Genomic DNA, 22390 nt, shown 5'->3' on the forward strand with positions numbered 1-22390 from the left:
TTCATTAAATGGCTTTAATTGCTGTTAAAACTCATTCCCTTCTTCTCTCCCAGCTGGGGGCTTGGCTGGCAGCTCCCCCTGCCCCACATGACTGGTGCCTCCCGAGACTGAGGGGCACAATTTGCAGGTGGCAGCAAGCTGCAACTGCTTGCAGAAGCCGCCAGCAGCAGCAGCATCAGGAGTGACTGGCAACTGTCCACAGAAGCTGATGGTGGCAGCAACCAGTCTCAGGGGGGGCCTATGCCCCCACCCAGGGCAGTGCCCCCCAGGCCTCCAGGGGAGCTGCCTTTTTCCTTGAAGCAGCGATGAACTGGGCTCCAAGTCATGCTGGGGGTGGGGGGGCAGCCTGGTAGGAGATCCCCTCTTTGCACAGGGGTCTGGGCTAGGACAAGTGAAGAAATGGTGCTGTATAAATAGCCAGGCAGAAGGAGGAAGATGCCACTCTGGGTTGGTCCTGAAGGGAGCAGTGATGCCCAGGCATGGGGCCTGGCCAAACTGTAGCTCCTCTAGGCTGGCTGTGAGGTTCTGTCAGGAACCAGGAGTCCCCTGTGCAGCAACAGGACAGCTCTGTGCCCAGACTGCACTCATGGGGGGTGGGTCATTCACCATCTGAGTCAGAGCCGGAGCCCGAGTAGTCTGGGACCAGGGAGTGAGGGGGGCCAGACGGGCCAGCGGTTGGTGAGGTAGGGAGGGCACAGGGTGTCTCTGTGGCATCCTCTGGGCTAGCTAGGCCCTGGGGGCCATCTGTTGGCCGGCGGCGCACAATGCCCAGGTGGTCACAGGGGGCTGGAGAGGAAGAGGTCTTTGTGCCCAGACCTGACAGCTTGAGTGCATCACCAGCCTTGGCACTGGGGAACCAGGAGCGGCTGGAGATCTCTGTGCGCTTCTGTTTTTGCTTGTCCTCATAGGCTGGAAGGAGAGGATGGGGGTGGGGAGGGTTGGTCAGAGACCCTGTGGAGCCCAGGAGTAGAGCTAGGAGCAGCCCTGTGTCCTGGCTCTACACCCTACTCCCCCTCCCAGAGTGGGGAGAACCCATGAGTCCAGGCTCACAGCCTCTCCCAGCTGACAAGAGAAGCCAGGTGTCCCAACTCTCACCTCTAGACCCCACTCCCCTTCCCTGGGCTGAGAGGAAAACCCAAGAGTCTGGGCTTGCTGCCTCTCTGCTCTAACCATCAGACCCTTCCCAGCTGCCAAGAGAACCCAGGCGTCCTGGCTTTAACCTCAGTTTAAACCCCACTCCCCTTCCCAGAGTGGGGAGGAGAACCCAGGCATCCTACAGGGCTTTTGGCTCTACTCCCCTTTCCAGAGCTATGTAGAGAACTCAGGAGCCCAGGCTCCTACCATGTCTCTGTTCTCTATGAATCAGACCCCTCACCATAGCTGGCAACAGAACTCAGGGGTATTGGCTCTAGTCCTCTCTCCCAGGAGAACCCAGGAGTCCGGGTTGCCAGTCTCTGTTCCTTCTGTCCAACCAGCCCTGGTGGTGGTGAACTTGCTCCTGTGCCCACCCCCCGGCCAGGCTAGAGCCCGGCATCCCCACATGTGGGGAGTGGGGCTGGGGGCTAGGGACGTACAGTCGGGGCTGCGATAGGTGAGCAGGGTGGCCAGGCGCCGGTCCTCCTCTGCCTCGCGCACTAACGGGATGCTCAGGTTGGCCTTGGCTTGGAGCGCCTGGTCTTTCTCCTCCTCCTCCTGCAGCACCTTCTTCTCCTCCTGGGTGGGCGGGGAGGGGGCAGGCAGCCATCAACACCTTGGGGGCAACCAAACCCTCTGGCTGTCCCAGAGCCAACCCAGTGTAAGGTGGGGTGGGAAGGGGCTGAGATCAGGGGGGCCCTGGTAGAACCAGGGTGGGGCTGGTGACTCTACCAGGTTTTCTCAATTCCAGCTTGAGTTGGGGGGGCAGGGGTATGGCCTGGGATTGAGGGGACCTGGTAGAGCTGGAGGGGGTGGGAGCAGGTAGAGGGCTTGGGCTGAGATTAAGGGGCGGGGGTGGGGCAGAGGGTGCAGGCAGGGATGAAGGAGCCCTGGTAAGACCAGAGAGCAGGACAGGGGTAACAGGGGCATGGTACTGGGATCTAGGGGCCCTGGTAGAGCTAGAGAGGGAGAGCAGGGAGCACACGGGCTGGGATCAAGGGCTCTGGTAAAGCTGTTGGGGGTGGGGAGATAGGGAGCAGGGGTACAGACAGGGAAATGAAAGGGCCCTGGAAGAGGTGGGGGGGTAACAGAGGGCACATCTGGGTAGCAGAAGCATCCTCCCACCAGGCACAGAGAGCTGGGTTTTGCAGCCATGAGTCCCACCCACCCCTGAAGCCGGCCCTGACCCGGAACTTGCGGCGCAGCATGCTGTTGAGTGCAAAGTCATCCTTCCAGGCACTCTGGGCCTCCTGGATGTTGGACAGGGTGGGAAGGGCACGCTGCAGCTTGCCGTGGTCAGCGGCGCCATGTTCCAACCGGTACATGGCATCTGTTTCCAGCTTCTTTTTCTCCTCGTGTTCTGGGGGAAACAGCCGGGGGACATGTGGATGCACTGGCTTGGCTGGGGGCAGGGGCAGGGGCAGAAGCAGGAGCTGGGTGGTAGTATATACAAGCACAGGGCACTCACCAGTGGCCACGACCTGCTCGTTGTCCTGTGGATCCCAACGCTCCTCCTTGCGCTGGGCACCGCTCACGATGACGTAGTCACAGTTGGCCGGGTCTGTCTGCATTTCGATGTAGTTGACGCACAGGTGACACTTCATCCGAAACCTGGGTGGCAAGGGCCACGTCAGCTCCCAGCTTCTCCCCGCTGCACCTCATGCCCCCGTTGTTGCCCCCTTTGTCAGCCCTTGCTAGGGCCAGACACAGCCTAGCTGAAGCCACCCTGGTAACACAGTTGCCCTAGGGGCTCCATGCATGGGCTACCAGATGCCTCATGAGGTGCCCCAAGCCCACAGCCCCTCATGTTCATCATGGCTGGGATAAGGAGAAAACAGACAAGGGAGGCAATGAGGAAGAGACCCAGGAGTGTTGGCTTCTTGTCCTGGGACTACTGACTAAACCCATTCTCCAGGGGATACAGACAGATGCGTGTCCTGGGAGTGGGGGTACATCAAGCCTCCAGATGGTTGGGGGATGGTCCAGGCCTAACGATGCCTGTGCTCTACTACAGGGATCTCCCAGACTTCTAGGCTTTGCCAGTTCCTGCATGGGGCTGGGGGGGAAATTCCTGCCACCGTTATCAGGGGGTTTTTAAGCTTCCCTCAGAGGCAATGGGTGTTGGCTGCAGCCCAGGCTGTGGATAGTGATTGCACTGTGTCAGTGCTCCTGCTGGGACTCAAACCCAGAGGATAGGGTCTTGCCCTGCTGCTCAGGCTCAGGCCAAATGTCAGATTTGGGATCAGGAAGGAATCTGACCTCATGGTTAGACTAGCACGGACTTGTGGGTGTTTTGCTTTCTTCTACAGCAGGGGCATGGGCTTGGCCTGGGATCTCTGGAGTGTGTTAACCTTTTACAGCAGAAGGACGTTGGCCGAAGCTGTCTCCCTGCTTTTCCTGTGGCAGAGTCAGGGGGTGATGTCTGGTGCTGTGTCAGGGCTCATAGTAATTTTACAAAGAGAAATTAGATGCTGTATTTGTCCGAGCTATTTTGGACAGGGATGATCCTGCCTCAGGCAGGGGGCTGAACGCTAGATAACTTCCAACAGTCCCTTTCAGCCCCTTCTAGGATTCACTGAGAACCATGTTCTAGTCCCATGGAAGTATCATCATCATCCAAGGCCCTGTGTGGTCTGGTCTGTAGCAGCTCTTCTACCCTCACAGCCTCCATCACACCCTGCCTGAGAGCAAAGGTCACTCTAGTGTTTCTATGTGGTGCCTCTCTGCCCCTCCCAGCACCCACCTGTAGATGGGTGTGGTGTAGTAGTTCCCTACTTTCTTCTTCTCCGCATTGTACCGGACGCCTGCACAGAGGGAAATGGGTGTCAGGGGCTGCTCCAGCCCCTGCTCCCCTCCCCCAAGAACTCCCTCCCCACAAATCACATGTCAACACATGAGTGTCAAGAGCCCCTCCCCTTCTGCAAGGAGAGGACCAGGGCCCTCCCCTGAGGGGGCAGATCTTACCCATTCCAATGTGGTTTTTGCAGCCGTCACACCAGATGTTGTAGGGCATCTCAAACCTAGAAGACAGGAGGCCAGGAGGCAGCTGCTGGTGACTGTGGTGCCCCCCAGGGGCCCTCTTGCCTAGCCAGCACTGGCTTCCAAGTCCCTCCTTGAGGGGTCCAGCTCCCACCCCAGGGCCCAGGAATACCATTCCCAGAATGCCTGCACCCTGCAGTCACCCACAGACCATCCCCCTCCCACTCCCCACCCCAAGCTCGGAGCCAACCTCATCCCCCTGCCACTCCGTGCAGTCATGAGCATAGAATACAGGAGTCCTACACCCTTCCACCCCTGCCCCAGCACAAGCACGACTTGCTGGGAGCAGAATCCTAGCCCTTATGGTGCCCTGCCAGGGTGTCTTCCCCAGAACAGGGCTCGGGGAAGGGAGAGTGGGTGCTCTTACCTGATGATGAGGATGCCCTGAGAGAGCTTGCGGGCCCGCTCGCGCAACGGGTGGCTGTGCCGGTACTTGTTGAGGGAGCCATGCTGCAAAGGAGGGCAAGGGGTGGCTGTGGTCAGGGCCACAGGTGCTCAGAGGGAGCTGGGGACTCAGGAAAAGGGAGCTGCCCTAGTAGGAAGGATGGCCACATCTGGGTGGGCTGACATGTGTGGCCCTGTTTTTACCACAGGGAAACTGAGTCATGGAGTGAGTGGGGATGGGTGTTCCAGGTCCCAGGCCCCCCCCCCCCCCCCCCCCGCAGGTGTCTTGCATCCTAGTTCTCTCTCACCCCCAGAGCTTGGCTCTTACCAGGAAGACAGAATTGGTCCTCCCCAGTCCCTGCCTACCATATGCTCCTCTCATGTCTGGAAGGGAAACCAGGAGTCCTGGCTCCTGGCCTTCTCCCTAATGCAACCCCTTCGGAGCACAGCAAGTAAACCCAGCCTGACACCAGTGCACCAATGGATTGAGTCCATGCCCAGAGCCCCCCCCATGCCCTGCTCTTACCTTTGCCGGGTCAAAGTCAGGGGGGTAATACTTGTTCACGCCTTTTCTTTCTCCCTGTAAGAAACGCAGGGGGAAGCAATTCAGCTCCCAGAAGCCTGATACCTTTCTTGGGTGACACCCAAGCCTTCTCTAACTGGAGGGGCCAAGACAGGAGCCTCAGTGGGGGTTTTATTAATTTAAAAAGGTCAACTTAGAGGGCAGGTGAAGAAGCTGAAACCAGGAATGGAGTAGCCCCAAGAAGCTGATGCTGAATGGGGGGGAAGAAACAAGCTTGGTTCATTAAAAAAAAATACCAGGTTATTTATAGCAGCCTCAGAGATTCATAGTTGTTAGGGGTTCAAAGGTATTTTACAAGATCTTCAGGTCCAGCCCCCCTGCACTTGGGCAGGAAAGACTGCTGGGATCATAAGTGGGAGGGAGGAGGTGGGAAACAGGCACTGGAGACTGCAGCTGGAAGCAGGACCAGGCCTGGTGCCACTCACCATGGTGAAAAGCTTCTAGCTCTGCTCCAGGCTGCGGGGAAGGAAGGAGGAGACAGCATCACTTGTGGCCTGGAGAGTAGCTCTGGTCCTTGCGCACTGTTTAAACACATCCCAGCAACCCCTGTCCCAGTGCATTGGGGTCACAGCCTACATGCTCCCTCAGGATGGGATTCAGTAGTGCCTACTAAGCATGTTCCTGAACATGTAACAAGACTGAGCCATGTTTTAATCACCCGCAAATCTGCCAGGTTGTGGAGGAGGGGAGACTGAGTCAGGGGTGGGGTAGATGGTGGGGAGGTTCTGATGGGTGCTCCTATCCCGAGGGGGCATGAGGAGGCAGCAGGTAGGCTGACCCCTCCCTAATGCGTGGAGGGCAGGTAAGGCGTGTGTGTGGGGGGGGGGGGGCAGCACCATGAAGGTGTGTGAGAGGATTAGGAGCGTCATCGCCCCCTGTATATGCAGGGAAGGGGTATCAGGGTGCAGAGAACACCTCCCACACTGGGGCAAGTCGTGGGGGGGCAGCAAGGAGCAGAATCTCCTGAGCAGGGTCGGGAGAGACCCCCCAGTGTAAATGGGGGAGTCACATAGCCCCCACCACGATGACTGGTACATCGAGAATGTCCAGTGGGTAAATTCAGGGGTGGGCGGAGATGGGGGCTTCCCACAAGTGCGGGGCGCGGGGGATCTCCTCGCAGGTGGGAGCGGGGAGGGAGTCCGTGTGCAATGGGGGGGGCCCCGTGTGCGCGGGGGGGGCAGGTAGCGGGTCTCCCCAGTGCTGGGGGAGGGGGACCGAGCAGCTCCCTCCCACCCCAGCTGGGGGGACCGACCCCGCCAGAGAGGCGGGGGGACGGCGCGGGGCCGCCAGTAGAGGACAACCCCCAGCAGCGCATCTACTCACCCCTTCCGGCACTACCTCCCCCGCCTCTTCCGGCCACGTCATCACTCAGCGCCACTGGCATCATAGGCGCCCGATGGGTCCTCCACGTGCGTTGTAGCACGTGGGGAGTCATCCAGCGGCGGGAAGTGAAGGGCGGGGCAGAACGCCTGGGCTCTTCTTTAAGTGGGGCCTACGGAGTAGTCGGGAGGATGATCATTACAGCGTGGACCTCGTTGGTACCAAGTGTGGAAGCTGAGAGTTCAGCCAGATTTAAAGAGCAGCTGGACACGTTCTTGGAGGAAAGGGGCATCAGTGGCTTTTGAGCATGGGAGGGCCTTTGATTCAGAACCCCCTAGAACAGCAGTTGCCCAAATAGTATTGTGGGGTGTGGGTTGGGAGTAAGGGGCCATGCTGAGGAAATAGGGCCATAAATGGGTTCATGTTGAAGAAGATTTCGGGAAGCACTGCCCTAGACCTTAAATGCTGAAGGCTACAGTGGGAGAGAAATGGGGGGGGGGAACCCAGGTCACACCTTGTTTGCTCTTCCTTTCAGCATCTGTTCTCTACTGCTATATCACATGGGCCTATTTGCTACTTTAGGGGTTTGTGGACTAAAGGTCGACCATGGGAAACTATAAGCCTTCCACAGGGAGGGAGGCTACTGAGAAAATGGCAATTGATTGCTTGGGACAACTAAAGACCTAATGGATGGGAACAAAGATCAGATGTTTAAAACTAGTGTGCCAAGGAGGGACACAGCAGAGCCTACTGTGTTACACAGGAGACTGGCCACCTAGAGCTAGGGTCTGCCCCAATAAATGTTAGTTTTTATGTTATAGTGAAGAGAAGGTCAGTATTATCAACTAGCTCTCATCAGATAAGAATAAGGGTCACAACATGAAACTGGTAGGTCATCAGTTTTAAACTAATGCAAGGCAGTTCTTTCTCACCCAGCATGTCAATAAAAAGGGTGGACCTCGTTGCCACCAGTTGTGAAAGCTGAGTCTTTAGCCACATTCGCCAATGGTCTGCCCATGGTCTTAAAGGGGCATCATTACCTATTGAGCACAAAAGCAAGGGGCAGGACCTCTGAACCACAACTTCCTAGACCTTAAATGTTGGAGAATAGAAGTGGGAGAGGAACAGTGGACAAAACCTTGGGCAGACCCAGTTCACTCTCCCTTCTAGCATCTGCTCTCTACTCCAGTGTGATGCAGGAGACAGGGCAAGATGGAGTTAGGGGTTGACTCAGGGAATGGCAGTTCTGATGTTCTTAGATCTAGGTGCACAGGGCTGGGCTGAAGCTGGATCATACCCCTGGACCAACCCTGTGCCCCTTGGGTCATGCTGGGTCCCACAGATCTGTGGGAATCCAGCTCCTGGAATGGGACTGGGGTCCAATGGCCACAGCTTGTCCAGAGAAGGGTGCTCCGCATCCCCCACACTGGCTCTTTTGAGGCTACCAGGTGTAGCCAGGCTCCTGTGCTCTAGCCCCTGGTGCAGTGAGACAGCACTTGTCTCTGAAGTCCTGGTGTGAGCTAGGAACAGGGCTACAATCTCACAGGGGTCCTGGGGGTGCAGCTTGGACATGGCAGGACTAAGTCACAAGCCACAGCAGGAAAAACTCATCTTAGGTTCCCATCAGTCTCTCCCTGAGCTGCTTCTCCAAAGGGCAATGGATTCCCAAAGCATCCAAGGAACCTCTTGGTCCTGCCTTCTTCCCACTGCCAGTGGATGCAGCTGCCACTGTCCTGAGACCCTCATCCCCTTCTGGAGCTTGAACCCAAGAGTCCTGACCTGTTGTTGGTGTCATGGGGCAAATCACAGCACCCAGCTGGGTAAGGACACTAGAGCCTTTCTGTTTTATCCCTGCATGTCTGGGCTGCCCCAGGGAGCAGATGTGGGGGCATTGACCTGAGGATTGGTGTTGTGGCTTTTGCCGCAAGTCAGGGAAGAGCATGAAACCAATTTAATAGCTGCTAGAAATAGGCTGTGGGAGAAAGCCAAGGGCTGGCTCTGGGCCAGAAACACCGCTTCTCCAGCCAGAATAGCACTGCAGGTTGCTTGGTACCAGGGGCTTTGAATACCCAGAGTGGGTGGGGCACTAATGCGGCAGATGATGGGAAGGAGGGGATCTGTAAAGAGCTCCCAGACCTCCAACCCAGCTGATTTACACTGGCTGGGAGTTGGGATTCCTGGGTTCTGCTTAAATCCTCACTAGCTTCTTGGGCCTTCAGGCTTGGAACTGAGCCTCATGATCATGCTGTGGGGAAATTCATGCTCTCTGGCCAGCAGTAATTTGGCCAAGTGAATCCCCCCCTCGCCCCCCCCCCCCACACGCTCCCAGTCCCAGCTGCTCCATGCCTCAGTTTTTCCAGTGCAGAGGCAAAGGTCATCCTGCTGGCTTTTCAAAAGGGGCAGGGAAGCCATGTCCAAAAAGCACCAAGTGTTACTGGCTGGGACTTGCCTGGGCAGGTTTCAAGTTTCACCAGCTGCCAGGCATGTAGTGACCACGGACAAACCTCTTAATCTCCACAGGCTGGTCTATGCCAAGGCAGTTTTAGGGCTGTGGCTGTGGCAGCAGATACCTTCAAGTTAGGACCAGCAGAGGAGCTAGCTTGGGGCTCTCTTCCTCCCCCTACTTGTTGCAAAGGGAACCTCAGCAGGCCTGCTGGGCCATTGTGGGGACCTCTGACACTGCCCAACTGGGGATGAGTAGTACAGGGACCAAAGCCTGTGCTGTGTGCTCAAAGACCCTTTGCTGTAGAAGCTGGAGCTGGCTAATGAAATTGGTGGGCAGAATAATAAGGACTTATAGCTGGCACCTCCCTCTCAGAGCCCCCATATCCTACCAGTGGTCATCTAGCATGGCTCTGCTCCCTAAGGCTGGGGACAGCCTGCCCCTGTTGGGGTACTGTTCAGCCATGGCTCCTCCATGCAACCCTTTCCCGGCAGCTATGTATGCCACCTTCAGGCAGCACAGAGGTCCCAGCCAGGCAGACCAGAGATGGTTTGCTGCCCCCTTCCCCTGCCCCTCCTCTACAAGAGCCGGTCTGGCCTCTCTCCTAGGTTCAAAGTCAGTGCTGGAACATGCTACCAAAGAGACCCTGTGCTTCCTGGACTAACTCCAGATGTGACACGGACCAGGAATCAGAGGCCTCTCGTGCCTTGGGGATGTCGTCAGGAAAGGAGCAGCCCCCATGCCCCATTCCTGGTGGCTGCGTGAGATTCCTGTTTCTCCCTGCTCCTCCACCCACGGGTGCAGGTAATAGAGGCTTTTGGGAAGCCATTAGAGCCCAGACCTGGCTAGCACATAGGAGTCCTGGGCTGGATAATACAATATACACTTTAATTTACACGTCTCCAAGCAGATCTGAGGAAGACACTTCCTCTCATCCTCCTCCCCCCACGTAAGGCAACAGTGAACAATGATAAACCTCCAGGGGGCAGGACCTGGGTGGGGGGAGGTGAACTACACAAGGGCCAAGCTTTATATATATATATATATATATATATATATAAAAAAAAAGCTGTCATGAAAGATTCCCACCCCCCAGCCCTGGTCATGGGCTCCACTTTGGCTCTGGGCTTCACCATTTCTTCTTGTGCTCATCCATGGAGACACCTCCTGGCCCCAGTGCCACCACCAGCAGCAGCCCCCCGATGACCGACATGGTCTGGAAAAAGTCATACTTGAGGAAATCATGGAGGGGCCGGGCAGGGGATACGGTCCAGAAAGCATTCTGCACCAGGTTGATCACCAAGAGCCACACGACCAGTGTCAGGGCGGCCAGCTTGGTCTTGAAGCCGATGGCCACCAGGATGATCAGAGCCATGCCGAAGATGTCCTGGAAGATCTGGGGCAGGGGAGGAGGAGGAGGCAGGACATCAGGAGTGGCAGAGCCAGCCAGAAAACCCAGGAGTCTGGGTGCTGCCCCAGAGGACATGCTTAGCTGGCGAGAACCCAGGTGTCCTAATTTCTCAATGCCAAAGTAACTGCTTCCCAGATGAGAAAAGCAACTTGGGGCATCTCTGCCCTGTCGTCTTTAAAACCAATTCCTCCTAGAGTTGTGATGCCAAACCTTTTGGCCTTATGGGCCAGATGAGTGGTGTGGGCCTAGATTGGATCCCATGTGCCACTTCTGGCCCCATGTCAGGATCAGGTCCCCAGGGACCCATGCAGCCTCTGCCCAGCCCTGTGTGCCGGGTTTTGGGACCTGCACTGCCTCTGCCCACCCCAGGTGCAAGGACCAGGGACCTGGAACTCCAGGCACTGGGATTGGGCCCTGGGCTGCCCTGCATGTGTGATCTAGCATGTGGGGCACCCCACAAACCTGTGAGCCCTGTTGGCCAGATGACATGGTCACACGGAATGGATCTGGGCCAGAGATTGTCTTAGAGAGTTTCCCTCCCTTGTGGTCCTTGCCCAGACCCCAGGTTTTAACTGCCAGACTCTCTGGAGCTGAGGCTCAGAGAGCCAGGAGCAAGCCCAGCCTGGAAGCAGCAGAGACTGAGCTGATGCTCTGTGCTGATCTCCCAAGGACAGGATCCTGCTAACCCCTTGGTGGGGCAACTGCTCCTGCCCCGCATCTGCTCTGCTGCTGTGCAGGATAGAATCCAACAGCTCCTTCAAAGCCAGGGCAAGGCCTGGAGGCTGGACCCTGTGGATTTGTCTTGGGGAGGAAAAGAAACAGCCCCTTTGGGCCCCGGGAGGCTACTCACAGTGAAGGCACCGAGCTCAAGGTGCAGCAGAGTCATGAACATGAGCACCAGCAGCACCCGCCCACCCAGCTGCATGTACTGGCGTGGTGAGATGTCATCCACAGTCGGGACGCCAGCAAACATGGACTTGCCCTCAGAGCGCGACTCGGCAAGCAGCAGCAGCAGCCCACCACCCAGTGCCAGGTTCCTGGGAATGGCAAAGTAGGGGGAGAGCGTTGGCCAAGGGTAGGCACCAGGGCTGTTCCCTTGCCCATCACTTTCAGAGCCCACACAAAGAGGACAGAGAAGAACTAGATAAGGTCCAGAGAAGCATCTTCACAGACAGACTTCTTAATCTAGTGAGGAGGGTTTTAAACTAGGTTTGCTGAGGGATGGAGACCTGCACTGCCTCTGCCCAGCCCCAGGTGCAAGGTAAGTGATGAAGAGCAAGCAGGAGAGAGCAACAGGGGAGGCCACCTTAGCCTTCCTGAGAAAATTGGGCAATTAGTTACCTCAGGTATCTGTACATGAATGCATGGAGCCTGGGAAACAAGCAGGAAAAACTGAAAGTCCTCAAAGTCACAGAACTATGACAGGACTGGAATAGTAGAGACTTGGTGGGATAGCTTGCATGACTGGAGCACTGTCATCCTCATAGATGAATATGAGCTGTTCAGGAAGAGCAGATAAGGGAGAAAAGAGGAGTTTGTCTTTATGTAAAAGAGCTGTATGACTGCTCAGAGCTCCAGTATGAATCTGGAGATAGGCCTGTCAAAAATCTCTGAGCTGGGGTCAGAGGGAAGAGCAACATAGGTGATGTTGTGGTGGGTGCGTGGTATAAACCACCAGACCAGGAGTAAGTGGTGGATGAAGCTTTCTTCAAACAGCTAGCAGAAGTTTCCCTATCACAGGCCTTGGTTCTCATGGGGGACTTCAATCACCCTTACATCTACTGGGAAGACAATCCAGAAAGTTTTTTGGAGAGTGTTGGGGAAAACTTCATGCAAGTATTGGAGAGACCAACTAGGGCAATGCTCTTCTTGACCTGGAGCTCACAACAGGGGAGAATTGGTGGGGGATGTAGTAGTGGATAGCAACTTGGGCAGCAGTGACCATGAAATGACTGAGTTCAGGTTCCTGAGGAAAGGAAGGAAGAAGAGCAGCCAAGTACAAACTGTGGACTTCAGATAAGCAGACTGTGATTCGCTCAAGGAACTGATGAGCAAGATCCCCTGGGAGGCCAGTCTGAGGTGAAAACGAGTCCAGGAAAGCTGGCTGTACTTTAAAAGAAACCTTATGGAGGGCACAGGAAGTAACTATCCTGATGCACAGGAAGACTAGCAAGTACAGCAGAAGACCAGCTTGGCTTTGTAGGGTACTCTTCAGTGAGCTAAAACACAAAAAGGAAGCTTACAAGTGGGAAGTTGGATAAACAACTAGGGAGAAATATAAGGACATTGTGCAGGCATGCAGGGATGAAATCAGGCAGGCCAAAGCACAGCTGGAGTTGCAGCTAGCAAGGGATGTGAAGGATAGCAAGGAGGGTTTCTACAATTATGTTAGCAACAAGAGGAAGATCGGGGAAGGTGCGAGTCCCTTAGTAAATGTGGGAGGCAACCTAGTGTCAGATGAGGTGGAAAAGGCTAAAGTACTCAATACCCTTTTCACCTCACTCTTCATAGGCAAGGTCAGCTCCCAGACTACTGCCCCTGGCAGCAGTCTGGAGAAGAGGTGAGCAGCCAAAACTGGCACAAAAAAAGGGTTAGGGACTATTTAGAAAAGTTGGATATGTACAAGTCCATGGGGCTGGATGGAATGCACCTGAGGGTGCTGGGTGGTTGGCTGATGTGACTGCAGAGCCACTGGCCATCATCTTTGAAAACTCATGATGATTAGAAGACATGGATGATTGGAAAAGGGCAAATATAGTGCCCATCTTTAAGGAAAGGAAGGAGGAGGATCCAGGTGATGACAAACTCATAGCTCAGCCCCCAGCACGGATCTTTGAGAGTTCTTGGAGCTCTGGTGACATGCCTGATGATTGGAAGAGGGCCAATGTGGTGCCTATCTTCAAGAAAGGGAGGAAAGTAGATCCAGCAAACTACAGGCCTATCAGCCTGACCTCTATCCTGGGGAAGGTCTTGGAAAAGATCATCAAGGAGGCCATCCTTAACAGACTAGCTGAAGGCAATATCCTGAGGGATACCCAGCATGGGTTTGTTGCAGGTACGTCTTGCTTGACCAACCTCATTTCCTTTTATGACCAGGTGACCTATCACCTGGACAAGGGGGAAGAGATCGACGTTGTGTACCTTGACTTTAAAAAAGCCTTCGATTTGGTATCCCACGATCAACTCTTGGCTAAACTGGCTAACTGCAGCCTTGACGTCATCATAATCCGCTGGCTGGGGAACTGGCTCTGTGGTAGGACCCAGAGAGTGGTTGTCAATGGGAGCCAATTGTCTTGGTGTGCTGTGACCAGTGGCGTCCCTCAAGGCTCTGTCCTAGGGCCTATACTGTTTAATATCTTCATCAATGATGTGGACATTGGTGTCAGAAGCGAACTGGTCAAGTTTGCCAACGACACCAAACTCTGGGGTAAAGCATCCACACCTAAGGACAGGAGGGTGATCCAGGCGGATCTGGACGGACTCATAAAATGGGCGGAAGAGAACCTGATGGCGTTCAACACCAAAAAATGCAAGGTTCTCCACCTTAGGAGGAAAAACCTGTACCATGCTTACAGGCTCGGTAGTGCTATGCTGGTTAGCACTACAGATGAAAGGGACTTGGGGGTCATGGTTGACCACAAGGTGAACATGAGCTTTCAGTGTAATGCTGCTGGCTTGCATCTATAGATGCTTCTCAAGCAGATCCCAGGACATCATTCTCGCTGTACTCGGCCTTGGTGAGGCCGCAGCTGGAGTACTGCATCCAGTTTTGGGCTCCACAATTCAAAAGAAATGTGGAGAAGCTTGAGAGGGTGCAGAGGAGAGCCATGCGCATGATCAGAGGTCAGGAAAACAGACCTTATGATGACAGGCTGAGAGCAATGAGGCTCTTTAGCCTGGAAAAGCGCAGGCTCAGGGGTGATCTGGTGGCCACCTATAAGTTTATCGGGGTGCTCATAAGGATCTGGGGGAAAGTTTGTTCACTAGAGCCCTCCAAGGGATGACAAGATCGAACAGTCACAAACTCCACTGTGATCGATTCAGGCTGGACATAAGAAAGAACTTCTTCATTGTCTGACCCCCCAAAGTTTGAAATAGACTGCAGCCAGAGGTGGTTCAACCACCCACTTTGAACGCCTTCCAAGACACATTTGGATGCTTATCTTGCTGGGATCCTATGATCCCTGCTGACTTCCTGCCCCTGAGGAAGAGGGCTGGACTCAATGATCCTCCAGGGTCCCTTCCAGCCCTAATATCGATGAACTCTATAAGCTGGGGCCTACTCACAAAAGTTAAAATCCAAAATACTGATGCTAACTGCATAGTACAAGAAGATGCGAGTTCATGGCTACGCCATCTGAAAAGAATTAATGAGGTATCCCTTCTGGCTTATCTTACATTCATGATGATTTCAAGTAGGCTTCTACTTGTCTAGTATGTAACTGTGTGAAATGTCTATCCTTGATTAATTAGTATGGTACATATTTTTTTGCTATTAACTCATGTTATGTACAGAAAGAGTCATTCTGCATATGTGATAGATGTCTCCTCCTGATTTACTTCTGTATTGGCTAATGGTTTACCTGGATTTTCCAAGGACACTCCCCAAAACCTTGTGTTTTCCTGATTGTTAATCAGTTTCTTGACATGTTCTTGACAACTCAGAAGAAATGGATAACCTCTTGTCACTGAGGAAAGTAATTCATTCAAATTGGAACTTTCTGAGAACCAAAATGAGCAGTTTAATTAACAGGATTTTCCTGTCAATTACTGCTTGAGAGTCTTTTCTGATTTATACAACTAAAAGAATGCTGTGACGATGCTGGACTAAGGGTGTAAGAATGAAGCGAAAACAGCTAACAGCAGGAATGATTCAAGAGTGAAAAATCTCTCTGACACCAACTGCTGCTGTGCCCCAGCTATCTAAAGAACCTGGAAGAAACAGACCATTTCTCTTGTTGCCTGTTTGGTGAGAAATCATCACCTTGTAGCTAATTACTGGACTTTGCTCTGGTTTGGGCTCATTTGACTTTGAATATTTGTAGTAAATAAAGCCTTGCTGTCACTCATTGAACAAGGCGTCGTGCCAATCCCTAGGCTAGTCCAGAATCCTAGGGTTTTATTAGCTAACGCAGGGAACTACAAACAGTCAGCCTTAACTCAGTCCCTGGAAAAATCATGGAGCAGGTCCTCAAGCAATCCATTTCTAATTACTTGGAAGAGAAGGTGATTTGGATCAGTCAGCATGAATTGATCATGGGCAAGACATGCCTGACCAACCTGACTGCCTTCTATGAGATCACTGGCTCTGTGGATGCGGGGAGAGCAGTGGACATGATATACCTGGACTTTAGCAAGGCTTTTGATATGGTCTCCCACAATATTCTTGCAGGTAAGCTAAGGAAGTATGGGTTGGGTGAATGGACTGTTAAGGTGGATAGAAAACTGGCTGGATCATGAGATTCAGAAGGTAGCAGTCAATGACTTGATGTCTAATTGGCAGCTGGTGTCAAGTGGAGTGCCCCAGGGGTTGGTCCTGGGGCCAGTTTTGTTCAATATCTTCATCAGCGACCTGGAAGATGGAATGGATTGCACCCTCAGCAAAGTTCATGGATGACACCAAGCTGGGGAGAACAGTGGATATGCTACAGGGTAGGGCTAGGATTCAGAGAGACCTTGACAAATCGAAGGATTGGGCCAAAAGAAAAGAAATCTCATGAGGTTCAACAAGGACAAATGCAAAGTGAACAAATCCCATGCACTGGTACAAGCTAGGGACCAAATGCCTAAGCAGCAACTCTGAAGAAAAGGACCTGGGGGTTACAGTGGACAGTAAGCTGAATACAAGTCAACAGTGTGCCCTTGATTCATAGATATAGGGTTTGAAGGGACCTTGCAGTTCTAGTCCGACCCCCTGCCCTGGGCAGGAGAGAAAACTGGGCTCAAATGACCCCAGCTAGGTTATCATCAAGCCTCCTCTTAAAGACCCTCAAGGTAGGAGCCAGCACCACTTCCCTTGGAAACTGGTTCCAGATCCTAACCGCCCTGACTGTGAAGTAGTGCCTTCTAATGTCTGGTCTGAACCTACTGTCTAACAACTTACGACCATTATTCCTTGTTACTCCGGGAGGCGCTCGGGAGAACAAGGTCTCTCCCATTCCCCACTGGTCCTCCCCCAGTAAGTTTATAGACGGCCACCAGGTCCCCTCTCAGCCTTCTCTTGTGAAGGCTGAACAGGTTAAGGTCCTGTAGCCTCTCCTCATAGGATCTGCCCTGCTGTCCCCAAATCATGCGAGTGGCCCTCCTTTGGACCCTCTCAATGCTGTCCACATCTCTCCTGAAGTGCAATGCCCAGAACTGGATGCCGTACTCCAACTATGGCCTGACCAGTGTCGCATAGTAGAGGAGGATCACTTCCTTGGCTCTGCTTGTGATGCATCTGTTGATGCACGACAAGGTGGTTAGCCCTACTGACTGTCCTCGCATTGGCAGCCCATTTTCATCTTGGAATCGATCAAGACTCCAAGATCTCTTTCTGTCACTGTGCTTTCAAGAAGAGAGAGTTCCCCAGCCTATAGGTATGCTGTTGGTTCTTACTGCACTTGTTAGTATTGAATCCCATCCTATTCTCATTTGCCCACCCCTGTAACCTGTCCAGGTCCAGCTGTACCCTGTCCCTCCATCCTAGCGTGCCCACCTCACCCCAAATCTTGGTGTCGTCCGTGAATTTAAACAGGGTGCTTTTCACACCCCCATCCAAGTCACTAATAAATAAACTGAACAGTGCGGGCCCAAAGACCGAGCCCTGCGGGACTCCACTGCTCACATCCCTCCAGGACAAACGTGACCCGTCCACCACCACTCTCTAAGTGCATCCCCTCAGCCAATTTGCTATCCAACTGACTGTGTAGGCATCACGAAGAAGGCTAGCAACATACTGGACTGCATTAGTAGGAGCACTGCCAGCAGATCGAGGGAGGTGATTCTTCCTGTCTTTAGTACAGGCCACATCTGGAGTCTGTGTCCAGCTGTGCCCCCCGCTACAGAAAGCATATGGACAAATTGGCAAGAGTCCAGCGGAGAGCAATGAAAATGGTTTGGGGGCTGGGGCACATGACTTCTGAGGAGATGCTGAGGGAATTGGGCTTATTTAGTTTGCAGAAGAGAAGACTGAGTGAGGATTTAATAGCAACCTTCAACTACCTGAAGGGTGGTTCCAAAGAGGATGGAGCCAAGATTGTTTTCAGTGATGGCAAACAACAGCACAAGGAGCAATGGGCTCAAGTTGCAGCAAGGGAAATTTAGGTCAGATATTAGGAAGAACTTTTTCACTAGGAGGGTAGTAAAGCACTGGAATAGGTTATCCAGAGAGGTGGTGGAATCTCTAGACAAAGCCTTGGCTGGGATATAGCTGGGGACAGTCCTGCTTTGAGCATGGGGTTGAAATAGATGACCACCTAAGGTCCCTTCCAATCCCAATTTTTTATGATTTTAAGGCTGATGAGTGGCATGGAGGGGCTTGGAAACACAAAATGGAAGTATGGGCAGTCCTCAACTTATGACTTTGAATTACAACAAATGGCACTTAAGAAGTTTATAAGTCGACACCCTGTTTCGACCTTCTGACATGGGTTTCAACTTTATGATGCTTGATACAGTTGTGTCTGGCTGGTAAGTCTCATGTGGTGGAAGGGGAAAGGAAGGGGTGTGGTGAGGCAGATAAAGGCTCCCTGCAGTGCAGGAGGGGCTGGGGAAAGTTGCTTGTCTGGCGGCTCCTGCTGCTTGTCTGGGAGGGCGGGAGGCACCCTCCTGCCACTTGCCCAGCTTGCGGGGGGGCGCTGAACAGCCTCCAGACAAGTGGTGCATAGCACCAGAAGCTGCCCCTGCCCCCCGCAATAAGCCATGGCTCTGTCCCATACCCACCTGTGCCCTGCTACTGCTTGTTCAGCTGGGGCACGGTGAGCATGGGACAGAGCTGCGGCTTGCTGAGGGAAGGGGCAGTTCCCACTACTGCATGCCACTTGTCTGAAGGCACCACAGTGGCTCCATCCTGGACCCGTCCCACCCTGGCTGGGTGTGTAGCAGGAGGGCATAGCCCCTGCTCCCAGTACAACCTGGTACAGCCCTGGCCCTGCCCTGATCTGGGGGCATATGTTCCCCCCATGCCCTCCTGGAGGAGTGGCGGGAGCCACCAGATGAGCATCATGCCCCAACCCCAACCCCAACCCCAACCCCCTCCCTCTACCCTCCCCTTCCACCACACCAGACTTACCAGCTGGATGCAGTATCCAGCACTGTAAAGGAACCAATCCCCCATTTGACTTTGTTCCAATGGGAAAATTGGTTCCAAGTTACGATATTTCAACTTAAGATGTGGTTTTCTGGAATGAATTGTGTCATAAAAGTCTGAGGACTGCCTATATTAGGATGCCCCTTTATAAACCCAAGGTGTATCCAAACCTGGAAGACTGCACCCAGGTCTGGTCCCCACACCTCAGAGAGGACACAGAAGAACTAGAGATGGTCAACAATGATGATCTGTGACATGGATATGTGAAGAGAGAGTAACAGGCCAGGCCTGTTCAGTTTAGAAGAGATTTTGAGGGTGGGGAGAAGGGTTTACAAAATACTAAATGGCAAAGAAAGCCACTAAGGATTTATTATTGATCGTCTCTCACCAGACAAAAATGAGGGGCCATAGCATTAAACTAGTAGGTCATTAAGTTTAAAATGAACACAAGGCATTCTTTTTCACCCAGTACATCATGCAAGTGTGGAACTCATTGCCATCAGATGCAGTGGAAGCTGAGAGCGTAGCTAGATTCACAAAGGGATTTGTCACAATCTTGGAGGAAAGGGACATTGGTATTGAGCACAGGAATGAGTGGCATGGTCTCTGAACCAGAACTTCCTATACCTTAAATGCTGGAGAGGAACAGGGGAGAAAAGTCCTAGTCCAACCGAATGGTCAGACCAAGTAAATAGTAGGTCTGAAGTTCTTCCATCACAAGAGGCTGAATAAATCTCAGTATGAGATCACGGTTGGGTGTGTGTGTATGTGCATACACAAGCACAATCACCAGCGTGTGCGCACATACACTATTCACAGATAGGCCCTGCTTCCAGAGCTCATGGGCACCAGAGTGCAGACTATGTGCAGGGCTCTATGCTCTTTAAGATATGGACCAGTTAGAAAGAGTCCCCCTGCTTTATCTGGGGCAGCTCTGGGGCTCTTGGTGCCTGAGGGCAATGGACTTTTGTAGCCAAATTGACTGTGTAGTTTGAGGAAAGAGGCTGGATGAGGACACGTCTGGGCTAGTTTGGATGGGGATAATCTTGCCTCCGAGGAGCCTGGGCTGAATACAACCTCTGGATGAGGCCCTGCTTCACAATTGAATGAATGATGAGAGGCCTGAATAGGACCAATGAGGAGAGGCTGGAACACCTTGGCTACTTGGGTCTGGAGAAGAGAAGATTGAAATGGGGATTTGATCACAGGCCACAAATCCTTGAAGGTGGGGTGCAAGGGGGATGGAGATTGATTTTCACCTGTGGCCACTGGGGACAGGGACAGGACTAGGAGCAATGGTCTGCAGTGGCAGCAGACGAAACTGAGGCTGGATATGAGGAGGAACTTTCCGGCTATGAGGTGTGTTGAGCTTTGGAACTGGCTGCTCAGAGAAACAGTAGTCTCCATCCCTGGCAATGCCCAAGAACAGGCTGAAAGGACACTGGGCTGAGCTGGTTTAATTTAGGCTGATGCTGCCTTGAGCCGGGGGCTGGATGAGATGCTACCTGTGGACTTTACCAGTCTGACTGTTCTGATTCTATGAGCCCAAGACACCAGAGATCCCTTTAGAAACAGGATATGGCTCCGCCTTGTTCCCTCTATTCTGTAGCCACTCTCTGCTGCTGGCATCACTCACCTCATAAGGAATTTGAGGTCCCAGAGAATACTGTAGGCGATTGTCTGCAAGACAGAAACAACCCAGGCTGAGCCCTGTGTCATGGATGTAGCCTCGTCCCAGGGCTTTGCACCCTAGCAGCCCCTTGGCAAGCAGAGGCCGCTGGAGCCTCTTTTTAAGAGAAGGGGATGCTGCAGCCTGGAGGGAAGAATTGAGCTGGGCCAGAATAACTCCTAGCCAGCTACACAGTGCAGCAGCAACCCCCACCCAAACCTTCCCAGGCATCATCACCTCCAACCTGCACCCAGGGAACCCCTGATGGAATCTCCAGCCCATCTGGGACCCACCTGCATGAAGATAATCCCAAAGAGGCCAAAGCAGGCATAAGGGACAAATTTCCTGGCCAGGACCAGCACGCAGCCAGCTGTGGAGAAAGGCAGAGGCTCTGTGAACTGCCAGCACTGCACAGGACTAGAGGAGCCTGAACCAGCCCTCTTTTCTTTACAGGGCAGTGCCCTGAACCAGACCTGCCCTCATGTGCCAGCCCAGCTCCCGTGAGGGCTCTCACCCAGCTGTCCAGCCATGTTGACGAGCACAAAGAGTGTGGCCAAAACGGGGCCGCTGCCCCATGAGATGTTGATGTAATCCCGCTGCTCATCCCACTGGAACCACATGCGGATCCCGTCCTCCAGGAAGGTGCTGATCAGGCAGAGGTGGGCCAGGTGAGGGAGGTAGCGCTTGGTCACCCGGAGGAACTGTGGGGGTGGGGTGGGGCGGTGTTAGGGGTGGAAAGGTGATGGGCCTGGCGGGGCCAGCAGGTTAGCATGGTTCATTCCCTACTGCATCAGGCAGCTGCATCTTCCAGGCCCTCTTAGGCTTATAAAGCAGCAGCCGGTAGCAGGCAGGAGAAGGACATTTCCGGCCTGCCTAGAGCTCTGAGCAGCTCTGGGCCACAGGCTTTCATCCCATATTATAGATGGCAAAACTGAGGCAGGAGTGGCACAAGCTGACGGGGGTTCCCTCTGCCTTGCTCCAACCACTGAACCATGCTCCCTGCTAAAACGGAACCCAGGCTTCCTGATTCCCCAGAGCTGGAGGCAGGGTGGGGAGGGGTGAACCAGGCCCCTGGAAGCCACAACCCCCAGTTCTAGATCCAGAGCAGTCACTGGCTCTTTTGTGCTGCGCCTCAGTTTCCCCATCCACAACAGAGAGTTCCAGATTCCCCTCTACATGGGCAGGGAGGAGGTAAGGGAGAGGGGCAATACCTTTCCCCCACAGGGACTGCTCTCCCATGCATCCTTGCACCTGTGTGTGGGGGGGGAGGAGGAGGAGCAGGTAGCCTAATTCTGAGGGCTCCACACACCCCCTGGGCTGGGGGGGGGGATTAGGGCATGCCTTCCTCTTCTTTATAGGCTGCCCCCTCTGGGGGCGGGGGCAGAGCTATAGGCAGGACCCCTTCCTTCCCCACAGCTTCCCGTCCCCATAGGGCAGCCCCTAAGGGAAAAAGCAGGTGGTAAACCTATTTTGGATACAAGTTACCCCCCCATCATTTTAAGTGGTACGCCCCCATCTCCTGTGCTCTGGTGCGAGGGGCAAGTAAATGGTGCAGCCCTGCCTGTAAGTATGTGGTACGTCCCTCAGTCCCAGATGGAAGGTAGGTAGTGGCATATGCCACCCCCCAGGAATAAGTGGTACGTCCCAGTCCTCAGTGGGACTCCCCTTTTGGGGGAGGTGGTAGATCCCATCCCTCCATTGCTCCCGAGGGGGGATGGACCGAACCATTCCCCACCTGGAGGGGGGCACGTGGCTCCCCGCCCCCTCCCAGCATGGGAGGCCACTGTCTCTCTTCCCTCCCCGAGCCCTCTACCCCTCACCTGGTCGGCCAGGTCCTCGGCAGCCCCCATCAAATCACTGGGCGCCATGGTCCGCTCCGGCCCGGCCTCTCAGTCCACAGAGGCCGAGGGAAGGAGGGGGCGTGGCTACAGGGCAGCCACTCACGGGGTCGGTCCTGTCCCCTCCCATTCGCCCCGCCTCTATGGGGGGGTCATGTGGTCTTTTCGCCGCCATGGTTAGAGAGGCATTTCTCCCACCCCTGCAATGTATTTGCCTCAGTAAACATGGCGGCCATCACATGACTGTAGGGGGGGCCAGGACTAGACACACTAGTCTCA

At 53.9% G+C, this 22390-nt stretch overlaps 2 protein-coding genes across 2 annotated transcripts; both read right to left on the reverse strand.

Annotated features, from left to right (window-relative positions):
* Positions 1-8734, reverse strand: YJU2B (YJU2 splicing factor homolog B). The gene is made up of 10 exons (XM_090059288.1): positions 6464-8734; positions 5566-5596; positions 5084-5137; positions 4541-4623; positions 4099-4154; positions 3878-3938; positions 2603-2745; positions 2322-2494; positions 1575-1713; positions 1-909 (listed from the first exon to the last, which is right to left on the reverse strand). The coding sequence occupies exons 2-10, from the start codon at positions 5566-5568 to the stop codon at positions 599-601; spliced, it is 1023 nt and encodes a 340-aa protein (XP_089915414.1). The 5' UTR covers positions 5569-5596; positions 6464-8734; the 3' UTR covers positions 1-598.
* Positions 8735-9770: 1036 nt separating this feature from the next.
* Positions 9771-22249, reverse strand: LOC149858718 (surfeit locus protein 4-like). The gene is made up of 6 exons (XM_090059289.1): positions 22094-22249; positions 20788-20974; positions 20567-20643; positions 20241-20284; positions 11165-11351; positions 9771-10299 (listed from the first exon to the last, which is right to left on the reverse strand). The coding sequence occupies exons 1-6, from the start codon at positions 22139-22141 to the stop codon at positions 10033-10035; spliced, it is 810 nt and encodes a 269-aa protein (XP_089915415.1). The 5' UTR covers positions 22142-22249; the 3' UTR covers positions 9771-10032.
* Positions 22250-22390: the final 141 nt, after the last annotated feature.

This window comes from Crocodylus siamensis, chromosome 8 (genome assembly GCF_052110815.1).
Source record: "Crocodylus siamensis isolate JL-2025a chromosome 8, ASM5211081v1, whole genome shotgun sequence".
NCBI lineage: Eukaryota > Metazoa > Chordata > Crocodylia > Crocodylidae > Crocodylus > Crocodylus siamensis.

What these genes read in the sequence shown, in the direction of transcription:
- YJU2B (XM_090059288.1), bottom strand. An exon ending in CTGACTTTGACCCGGCAAAG is followed by an intron (nt 4,624 to 5,083) that starts GTAAGAGCAGGG and finishes CCTCCTTTGCAG; the next exon opens with CATGGCTCCCTCAACAAGTA. An exon ending in CACCTATCGCAGCCCCGACT is followed by an intron (nt 910 to 1,574) that starts GTACGTCCCTAG and finishes CTCTCCTTCCAG; the next exon opens with CCTATGAGGACAAGCAAAAA.
- LOC149858718 (XM_090059289.1), bottom strand. Translation starts at nt 22,141, where the DNA reads ATGGCGCCCAGTGATTTGATGGGGGCTGCCGAGGACCTGGCCGACCAG. An exon ending in CCGAGGACCTGGCCGACCAG is followed by an intron (nt 20,975 to 22,093) that starts GTGAGGGGTAGA and finishes CCACCCCCACAG; the next exon opens with TTCCTCCGGGTGACCAAGCG. An exon ending in GACCTCAAATTCCTTATGAG is followed by an intron (nt 11,352 to 20,240) that starts GTGAGTGATGCC and finishes TGCCATTCCCAG; the next exon opens with GAACCTGGCACTGGGTGGTG.